At 45.8% G+C, this 11,030-nt stretch overlaps 1 protein-coding gene across 4 annotated transcripts in view; it reads right to left on the bottom strand.

Annotated features, from left to right (window-relative positions):
• Nucleotides 1-11,030, bottom strand: part of LOC106741483 (protein phosphatase Slingshot homolog 2) — a 134,190-nt gene that overhangs the window by 68,759 nt on the left and 54,401 nt on the right. For 3 of the 4 annotated variants that reach the window (XM_014613575.1, XM_014613574.1, XM_014613576.1), the window contains one exon: nucleotides 773-932. In XM_014613575.1, coding sequence (XP_014469061.1) covers nucleotides 773-932 — 160 coding nt within the window. Of the gene's footprint in view, nucleotides 1-772; nucleotides 933-7,472; nucleotides 7,941-11,030 lie in introns of those variants that run through there. The other variant, XM_014613577.1, reaches the window with a different exon arrangement.

The raw sequence follows: 11,030 nt of genomic DNA, 5'->3' as shown, positions 1-11,030 counted from the left end.
GGGGGGGGGGGGGGGAGGGTGCCGCGTCGTTACACGGCCGACGTGACCGTCGAAACCGCTGCCAATTTACAATTGCCAATTCCCGGAATCCGCGAAATATTTTTAGCGCAGTCTTTCGCACGACGTGCCCTAACAACGTACGTTCCGCTCGGATGCGCGAATCTCTGACGTTTACGCGGACCGAACACGTGTTCGGATTCAATCATTTCGGAGTCGTCGGAATCGCCGAGAGCGAATTTATGCCGATGCGACGACCGATACAAAGCATTTCAATCTCACGTCGAGGTGATTTCGTAAATTTTCCTCGAATAAAAGCTCTTCCTCGAACGGAGAAGGGAAACAAGCGGCAGGGAAAACGCGTGGGTAGTAATTATAGCCGTCTATGTGAATTTCGTCTGATAAATCATTCATACGGCTCGTACGTATTTTGTTTCTTCGGGTTTGGCCTTCGGGAGTTAACCCTTGTCGGTCGTAAGTCACCTCTCACGTGACAACAATATTTCGTCGCTGCGGTCGTACGTCACGTAGGAGGTGACAAGTTCGCATATTTACCGAAACCAGCTACAACTTAGTGAGAATCACGCATAAAAAGCTAGCGTCCGATAAGGGTTAATCACACAAATTGCTAAAAAAGCGCAAAGTAAGATCTATTTTGGGAGGCTTCTCGCGAGGAAATATAGCGAAGCCAAAGGGTTGCGTATCTGTCGTTCACCCGTGGAAATCTAATAACCACGATTCCGTAAGTGTATCGTGTAAACTGTTCTGCACTCACCATCTTCAGAGTCTCCTCGGGTCTCAACAGGTAGAACATGGACTGCAAGTGCTGCTGGATGTCGCATCCTGCCGCTGAGACTCGCCTGGAGGGCCGGGCCCTTTCGTTCGGAGGCAAAACCAGGGCTGCGCCCTTGCCCGCGAAATAACATTCGCTCAGGCTGTGAACAGAAAAGCAGAATCTTGCGTTATTAATTACCGAAGCTTCCGGGTCGGAATTTTTAAGTCCTGGTTTAAGTTTAATTTAGTTCTGCGTTAAATGTTCCGAGATCTTCTATTGTGCTCCTTTGATGCTGCAAACGGGGATGTGATCGCCGTTTTCTCCACTTGAAGACTTAAAAAATTCAGGCTCCGGAGGACTAAATTCCCTGTACACCATTAAAGGAGCGCTTATTGTGCTTCTTTGTTGTTACATGGGGCAACTTATTTCTGTTTTCTCCGCTTGAAGACTTAACGTAGAACTTAAAATTTCGACTCGGGTTCGTACGGGACATTGTTATAGTTAAATAATTTTTTAGCTATATAATATTAGATGAAATTCCTATGGATCGTTGTTGAAATTTAAACTAGGAGGCAACGATTCAAGGACAATCGTCTTCGTCGTTAATTGCATCACCACATACGGTACGTATACGATATGCATAAACAGCTGCAGACGTTGAACAGATGCGGACGCGCGCACATATGCAGGTGTATTAATACTTAGAAGCTGCGAGCTCGTTGATTAATCAATCTCTGAAGTCCTAATTAACACATTGTCCAACATATCATACATGAATTAAATGATAACCGCAACTTTTTATTTTTTATATCGTCATAATATATTTTATATCGTTATTCGTGAACGATATAAGTTGGAATGAAGTTTATGACACACGGGTTTTCGAATTCTACCGGCTAAAAATGCAACTATAAATTTAAATAAAAATTCGAGATGAAAACTTAATGTCTTCAAAGCAGTTTCGGTACTTCTACACGGGCCGTGTTACAAAGAGCGTTTTTGAGAGAAATGAATCATCGCGATTTCTCAATTTATCTCCGATACTTACAAGACGCGAATGTGTCTTATTTTTAACCTAGTGATAGGACAGGGGAAAGCTAAGTCTCAAGTTCAAGGAACGAATTTGAAGAGCTCTCGATTCGAGGGCGAGTGAAAACTTCGGGCGCAGTTCGCCGATTCTAAACAGCTGCCGGCGGTTTTTAATCCCCGGCATCGAGATAACGGAAACACTCATCGATCCACTCGTGTGCACAGTTGGTTTCGCTGGTGCTCCAATTAGCAGCTCGCGGCAGACTATCGAGTTAATTAATTAATGCGACTACGCGATCAACTACCGTGCCGATACGAAATAGTAAGCAGCGGACGTATCGTTTAAATGACAGTATGTGTTAGCGTGCTTACTGCAGGAATGTATTATCGTCGAAAAAAACGTGTATATAAGCAGTCTATTGAGATTAAGTTATCCATTAAATCAGTCAATTAAATTAATTAAATCTACCGAAATTAAATAAACTTAATCTACCGATCAATTTAACGTGTCTGATCACGCCTCAGGGATTTAATTGACAAACAATTCTTTACTCTCAACAGCGGTTTCGCAATTTTAGCCGATCGGTAATTCAGTTACAGCGAAATTTTTCTAATTATCCAAGTAATTCATTAAGTCACTAACACCAAGATGAAACATTTCAGAGAGAAAGAAAGAGAGAGAGAGAGAGAGAGAGAGAGAGAACTCTGCAAAGCGCGCGGTTACCTTGGGCTTCACTGTGCCACTAATAGTCACATTGACCGACATTGCCGACAATTAGCTTCCCATTAACGAGAACGCTCGTATCTGATACAATGAAACGGAACATATTTACGAGAATCGCACTAACGGCGAGAGGAAGGGAGAGAAACGAATTCGCGACGCGTCGGCGAACAGGAAGATCGCTCCGTGAGAAGCGTGTGCGTCTAATCTCCGAATCGAATCCAGCGTACGAGGCGCGTTCGGAGATAATGCACAAAGGGTCGACGTACTGCCACGCTCCGGCAGCTTTTCCCGCCGACGTTATTTCGCATGTTTCACCCGCGGATTAACGCCGGCCGAACCGCTTTATTATATTTGCCCGCGTCTCCCGTCATTACCGCGCGCCACCGATCGCCGTTCTTTCGACGTCTCTTCTTCGTAATAATGAACGGGCGCCTTTTTTTCTTTCCACGCACGCATGCATGCGTGCACCCACACGCACACACTCGCGTGAAGCACGCACGAGTGCGCGCGCGTGCGGACGCACACAATCGCATCTGCGATAACCGCGCGTCTGAATCCGCGTACATGCGATTACCCTCGCCCAGGCGGTGCCATTTTCTCATGGTAAGTAAACCGTCACATTCTCATATGATAACGACCACTGACCACCAGACATGCCATTTGGAATATACGAGCTTCCGCTGTCGTGCGCGCCACAATATAAAGTTTCTCCGCTCGAGACCTCGGAATAAGCACGTGTACGGCATGTGGTGTCCGCGATATATTTTTCGAGCTACGACGATGCTAAATAATGCACTGAAAAAAGTGATCCTGCGAAGTCATAGCGAAAATTATCCGGGGAGAAATTAGCTGAGATGGGTGAATGACTAGCGAACACTTTAACGTCACACACGTGTCATATCTGATCGATGTAAGGCGGTGACAGAATTTTTATCTGAACTATTTGTCTAATTTAGCAAGAAAGTCCCTCTGTAAAGCGCAGATTAAGGACAATCACAGTTATTATTCGAAATCAGTAGCGGGATCGAAATTTTCCCGCTCATATTATTGGATTAGTGCTGCTGCTGTGAATTACACGTACCACGGATAGTTTTCTGGCAGATATATAGAAAAATGGTGATACATTTCACCCGTGACACTTTCCAACTGCGAGGATTTTTCCTCGGGGAGGAGAGGAAAGAGGAATAAACAGTATTGAATTTCGTTCGGACGTTCAATTGAGTCGATGAAAGTTATTACGACCGCGTCTCTGGGTCAAAATCATAACTGCACCCGTGGTAATGACCGTGATAGAAAAAATGACGGCGATGATAAACGAGCGACTTCGCGGTCAGGGAAACCGAAGTGAAAATCTATCGTCCTCGCAATCGGTAATGTTCCTCTCTCCGCCCCGATCTTTCGATGCCTCTCTAATTGTGTTGTTATCGAGAGCCACGACGATAACTTTCACACGACGGGATCACCTTAGCGTGACGCGGCTCGTTACGTGCACGAGCTTATTAACAAATTAGGCCAAGTCAATCTCCCTCGACATTTTCTCAATATTCATTGCAAAGCGATCAGTTTGGCCTTCTGGTTGTTAGCCGAGCCGATAGTCTGCTCTATATTACAAGAGACCGTGTTGGCCGGTCGAGCAAATTAAACAGGATGTCGCGGAATTGATGTAAAATGGCCGCAACACTGTTCTTTACAAAATTTAGAATCGACCTATTCTTCTGTATGTGTATGTGTGTGTGTGTATTTTTACAACTGTCTTACTACCACAATTTTGCCTTCTTCTATTTGCCTCTGTATATCCTTCTCTCTCCCCCCTAATCAACCTTTCCTCTGTATTTATATTCTCATTTCTAAATTTTTTTTATCGTCATCTATCGTCTATCCCCCAACCGTTAAAAAATGTTTCTGTTTCTCTGCTATACAATCCTTCTGTTCCCTATTTTCTCCCTCTGTCCAACATTTCTTTGACAGACCGTCCTTCTCTATTCTGTGCCACCGTATTCGCGATTGTCATTAGACAAGCGTTCGAGAGGAAGCTCAAACTCATATCGTCCTTTACGAACGTACTCCGTGTGTGTTCCGCGTGTATTTCGTACATTTGAATATCCCCGGATTATTTCAGTCCGTGCAAACTACACACCGTTGGTTTACCCACGTTACGTCGAATATAAACGGAAGTACGGCAGGTGGCAATCTTAGCCGGTGAATTACGAAACAAACGAGTTATCCGAAACCGTTAATCACACCGGCTTCTTTTCAACGAGGCACCTCCTCCTCCCGTTCGCGCACATCGCATCGCACCGGCTCTTAACGGCCGAAAATCATCTCATAGACAAAGACACGACCGGAGCTCGTCCTTCGCGGGTCCAATTATAGCGGGGCGCGTTCGGATCGTGCCAGAACGCGTCCATTTCCATTCTCGGACGACCCGAACCGGGGAAGGGTCAATCGCGATTAAACGCGACTTCGGGAGGCCCGGCGAGCCGGAAGGATCCGCTCGCGCGACAAGTTTCGCCGAGCGCGACTTTCTAATGGCATTATAATCGCGAGTAAACCGCGCGTCCGCTCGTTCATCCGACGATTCTGTAATAGCCGGCGATTTTATATCGACGGGAATTATCGCGGTCTCGCGTTTACCGCGCCGTCGGCCGATTGCTCGGTTCGACCCTAATTACGAAAGGAAGAGGTCTCCCTCGCGGAGAGTTCGCGACGCGCATTATGCACCCCTCCCCCCCTTCCCTCTCCCGGGCTCTCCGCGTGAGTATAAACGAGCGAGCAATTCGCGAGAGCGTTAAAGCGTCGTGCCCGGGGAGTAGGAACATCGCGCGCGAAGACACGCCGCGTCGTAAACGTAGTTTACAATATATTTTACAGCATCTCGCCGGCCGACCGAGCGCTCTTTTTTACAGCCCGCCGAGCAGCGGGAGAATTTTCGCCCGGCCGCCGTTAACGTTTCCAAGGCTGCGAATCGTTTCGTTCGTTCGGCGCGCTCTTACGGGGCGAGCAATCGAGGTCGTTCGACCGTGGCGCATAACTGCATAATTAACGAGAATGATCGGCCAAATAAATTGCGACGGCCTGTTCAAATAACGCCGGCACGTATGATCTCACGAGCGGAATAAGGATCGACCGAGAGAGCGCGGCGAGGAATATTCCAAGCGTTGCTCTCTGTATTCGCGGATATCCAGCGCGTATCCGCCATGCATCGGTATCATTTACAAATGCAGCCTGATATCAACAGGATACACGATACTTGACGAGCTCGTCGGCTTCGTTAACATCCGAGAATTCGGCACTCGAGTGTACGGCGAGGGCGAGATATCAGATCGGAAGGTGCGCGCTAAAGCGCAACCGGTGCAATCACGACCGAGAAGCGGCCAATAATGGTCGCTAATGGTCGTACGCAGTAAATAAGCTTCGTGTTTTAACACATTTCACCACGCGAATTTTTGTGCCGATTTAACACAAGGCGGATTTGTTGAAAAGTAACACGAGTTATATTAAAAGTTACGGCGCAGAATTAATATCCATAATATGTAATCGAAAATATAAAATGTGTTATTTTAATGTATATATATGTTGAATATCGATTCAACACAAAATATATTGAGATATCATAAATCCAACATGTTAGCACTCTGGTATGCTAAAAATTTACCTAAAAATCTTAACAAGGACCGATTTTAACACAAGTACAAAAGTATCACTATGTAGTTGCAAGTGTAGCATTGCAAATCGGTAAAATTTCGCTGCAAAAGTCAGTTAATAGCAGCAACCGTTTCCATCGGAAAAATCCAACTGCGGGAACGGTAAAACAGTGAAAAAAGATATTATTTATTACATCTTTTTTTATCATCTTAATCTCGCTCTTAAGGTAATATCGGTGATTCTGCCTGAAATACTCGTAATCATATTTAACCGATTTCATTTATACCATATTTGAAAAACACGCTTATTCTGGCGGGACTCGGATTCGAAATCTTTTACCTCCTGAGTCTATCATACCGACTACTGTCTAAAATAAACGAAATACGACACATATTTGAATGCATATACGGCGTGTACATATATTTCTGCTGCGGGACGCGAAACAGCGATTTGCATTGAATCTTTCACCGGCCGGAAATCAGCGAAGTATCAAACAGAAGGGCTAAAGTGGGAGAGTCGCCGCTAAAAATTATCGAACACTCACTGACTATCGGCGGAACACACGCTTATTCGATCAAGCGACGTCAGCGAAGTATCAAACAGAAGGGCTAAAGTGGGAGAGTCGTCGCTAAAAATTATCGAACACTCACTGACTATCGGCAGAACACACGCTTATTCGATCAAGCGACGTTTTCACTGATTCGACTCAAGATAGTAATCGCTTTCCCGATGTAAATTTCACGGCGAGAAGTACGCCGGCAGTGCCGCCATCGTGTATCTCAAATAAGAGCGATAAATTCATTTGCCGTGTTTAAACGCGCGCTAGCAGCGGCGATAAATTTATTTACCGCGACTCGCGCGCGACAAAGAGCCGCGTTCTCGTCGACGGCGACGAATTTATTTAACGTATTCAAGAACACCGGGCGACCCCGGCCGGTGATAAATTTATTAAACATATTCGAGCACAAAGAACGCCGCCGACAAATTGGTGCGCGCTCGAATCGCCACGCGACGACGACGGCGTCCGCCGCACGTTATCGGCCCGACAAGGAAGAACGTTTCCGTAAGCTGCACATCCGGACGGACTATTCGGTTACTAGGCGATCGGTCGAACGCCCGAGATACTCAACACCGCCATTGGGGTAACACAGCAGAGCACAGCTGACGCGATGAATCGCGCCGGCAGGATCTTTTCAGCAGCGTCCGCGCGCGGAGAGGTAACCAACACGACGGAGAAGAACCAACCGTGAAAAGGATTAACGAGGCGGATCCATCTTTTCCGCAACAAAGCGATCTTCTTACCTGTCGACGTAGCCGTCGTTCACGTATATGGCCGGTACCCCTGCGTTGGATGCTGCAGGGGCGTTCTCCTCAGGATTCTCCGTAATGGCGCACTCGCGAGATAACGACAATTGCGGAAATCGATCGCCCGAGGGGGAGGGGGGTGCTCCAATTGCCTTCGCTAACGAGATACGCCCTCGTGCCGCGAAACTTTTGATACTTACGAAGCACTTACGAGAGAGAGAGAGAGAGAGAGAGACGACGGGGCGACGGTTTCCTCGCTCGGCATGAACGATTCTCCGACTCGCCAGCGGCGTCGCGAGAGGAAGCCAGCCGGAAGAAGCACGGCTACGAGAAAGACCGTCACCGATCTCGCGAGATTCGAAGACTCGCGGAAGGTCGCGAGTTTGTTGAATAATTCTCGCCGGAGAGTGCAGGCGCCAAACGATCGATCGATCGATCGTTCGCTCGCGCGCATTCGAGGGACGACGCCGCTAATGCTGCTCGCACGTGCTTAGGCGAAGAACCGGCGGGATACTAAAATCATCTCGGGATTTAAGCTAGAACGAAACGACGATACGTGGGCGGATCTCCGCGGGCTCGCGCGCGCACACACACACACACACACACACACACGAGCGAGCGAGCGGAACGCTCGCTCGCACGCAGGCTCGCTCGAAATATATCGGCTAGCTGTATTATTAGCGTCCGCAAAGAGACCGTCGTCCCTCCTTATTATGTACGTATATGCATCGAGACGAAGGAAATTCGTGGAAATCACGCTTGTCGGGCGAGATACGCGTTCCGCAACGCCGATCTTCTCTGTTCGGTGTTTATCGCGCGTATCGGCGACGCGTATCGCGATCGCGCACGTGCCGTCGTCGCTGTCGCGTCGTTCCTCACGCGTGTATCTAGGGATGTGCGAGACCATGATATCGATATTCAGGTTGAAACGGGGATCTATTTCAGAGTATCGATATCGCCGGTGATATCGGCATCGGAAGAAAAATCGCGACACTGCATACACGGTAAAAAACATTTTGTACTCGCGTTAAAATTGGTATGAAAACTTTCGTGTTAAATCGTTAACACACCCGTGTATTAATTGAACTAATTAAATATATCGTGTTCATGTGGTCTCAAGATTTTGTTATGTCGATATCCAACATTAGTGAGTGTTAAAATAACATATTCTATACTTCAGCGTCGATTAATACATCACAGATATTAATTCTGCGTTAGTTTTGACGTAATATTCGCGTTACTTTTCAACATATTCGTATTGCGTTAAATTGAACAGAAAATTTCTCACCACGTGGTAAGGAAACTGAAAAAAAAAAATTTTTTTAATCATTAGAGTAATGTAACTGATATATTATAATCTACATTCCATCAAAAGGTACGATACACGTTCTGTTAATTAAAAATAATAAGAAAGTATTAGCAACGCTTTACGAAAATAAATGTAATGAGAATTTCTCAGTTTCACCGCTAGACATTTCTTGACCCAACCGTGCACAACGAGCATCTTTCAAGGATCTTTTAGTATATTGCAAGGTATGAAAACCCGGTTGCGGTCAATAATATCAGAAATCGCCTCAATGGATTATATATGCTAAGTGTATAGAGAAAAATGGCACTCGCGAAAAAAGAAACTAAGAGAATGAGTATTAAGAAAGCTTACCGAAGATCCGCGAAGACTTTAATATAAGTATGTTAATTTTGTGCGAAAATAAATTTGCCCCTCCTCCTCGCAGCCCCGACTGAAATTCCAGTTACACCCCTTGTATCTGTACTCGGGGCAGGAAGGGCGAGAGACGGCTCTATTGAGAAATGAGAATTCTCGTTCCGCTCGCGCGTCTAATCGCACGTGCGCCGGCATATCTCTGAATGTCGGCGCGGCGGCAAGAATCTCTCGCGCGAAACTTTTTCGGACACGCGGCAACAACTCACTTTCTTCGGCCCGTAACGCGTCATAATGACCAACAAAATATGGCGGACGATTGCATCGATAATTGGGAAAGTTCTACGTGAAGGCGGATATGTTACGCAACCACACTTACCGATAGCCACGAGGATAAAAATACAGCCGCGCTCTCGCGCACGCAAGCGGTTTTTACGAGGCTCGGTGGAAGGACTCGTGAAATGGTAATACATGTGTACCGTGTGTTGCGAGGGTAAATAGCGTTTATGTTAATAGCGGCACGTGTGGCAATATTCCTCTGAGGAGGTCGGGCTACGGTCGGAGTCGACGATCCGCGCGCAGCAAATGCGCAGAACGAGAGCGCAAATCGAGAGGCCGGCTACTTTACGAGGCCAATAAATAATCGGTCGCGCGCGCGCCTGCTTATCAGACGTTGTTCGCGTATTATCATATACCGACGCGCGCGAGCCCCGTCGTTGTTGCACGTGCGTCGTCCATCGTGAAAACGATGACATAACCGCGTCGCTGCGGCCAGAACGGCCGTAGCTGAACCGGCGCGCCGCCGTGGCGATAATTTACCGATAATTTGATCCTGTTGCCACTCGACTTGCGAAGGGACACCGCGGAAACCGAGCCGCGGACAGAAAGAACGGAGCTTATTTATTATTCCGAGACGGGGGCGCGCGGATGTCGCGAATGGCGGAGTCCCTGCAGTAAGTCCGGCCAGAGCTCGTATCCTATCGGCATCGACGAAATATGACGGAACCAATAAGGCGAATCTATATTTTGCGCGCGGTATTATTCGATTAGTAAGAATGAAACAATAAGGAAACAAGCCTGTTCTTGACAGTTTTATTTGCGTGAAAATACGAAAATAATGTTAATTAAAAAACGAACGATATTCAACAGCAGCATGAATATCGCTATGGTTTCATTGCTAAAAATCTTAAGCCGACATTCACAGTCAAATCTTATATGTATATCTTATAATATATGTTGGTCATATGAATCTATATTTTGTCAATATAAGTGGGAATTACGAAAATTTCGTATATGTTACGATTTTTATTTTTTCAACAATTTCTTTTAAAAATTAACAAGGAAAGCATCCTCGTCTTGTTAGTAGTATTTCTTACAACTTGTAATTAGACATGCAGCAAGCTAAACATTTTCTACAAAATTTCTAAGTTGTAATAAACACTGAATACAATATTAAAAGGTTAAAAAAATGACTTTTTTTGGTAGTATGCAATATAATGTTTTTTTCTATATATATATTTCACTTTATCTTTTATAATATTTTAAGTCACTTGTTTTACTTGTTTATAAAATATCTTTATAATCCACAATATTTTTACAGTACCACATTATTTTTGTTTACCTACGACGTTATGTTTTGTCGAACTAGCAACTCTGGCAAGACTCTTACCATAGGGACTGGAGCTCCATGGGATTTTTTGATACGAGGAATGCGGAGATAATAAATACGCAGGAACAGAGATGTAGATATAATGAGAGACGGGAGAGAAAGCGAATGACTCAAATCCGAGAAACATGTTGCGATCGCAAAAATCAGGTGTTCGCTAAAAATGTTTCAGCTCAGCTCGGTTATGAGTCTTCAACGTGGAACAAGTCTTGGTGGAAGGGCGGGGGGG

This window comes from Dinoponera quadriceps, unplaced genomic scaffold (genome assembly GCF_001313825.1).
Source record: "Dinoponera quadriceps isolate SergipeBrazil2010 unplaced genomic scaffold, ASM131382v1 scaffold405, whole genome shotgun sequence".
In the NCBI taxonomy this organism is placed as follows: domain Eukaryota; kingdom Metazoa; phylum Arthropoda; class Insecta; order Hymenoptera; family Formicidae; genus Dinoponera; species Dinoponera quadriceps.
Note: the sequence above shows the minus strand (reverse complement) of the source record. Positions and strands in the feature narration are given on the sequence as shown.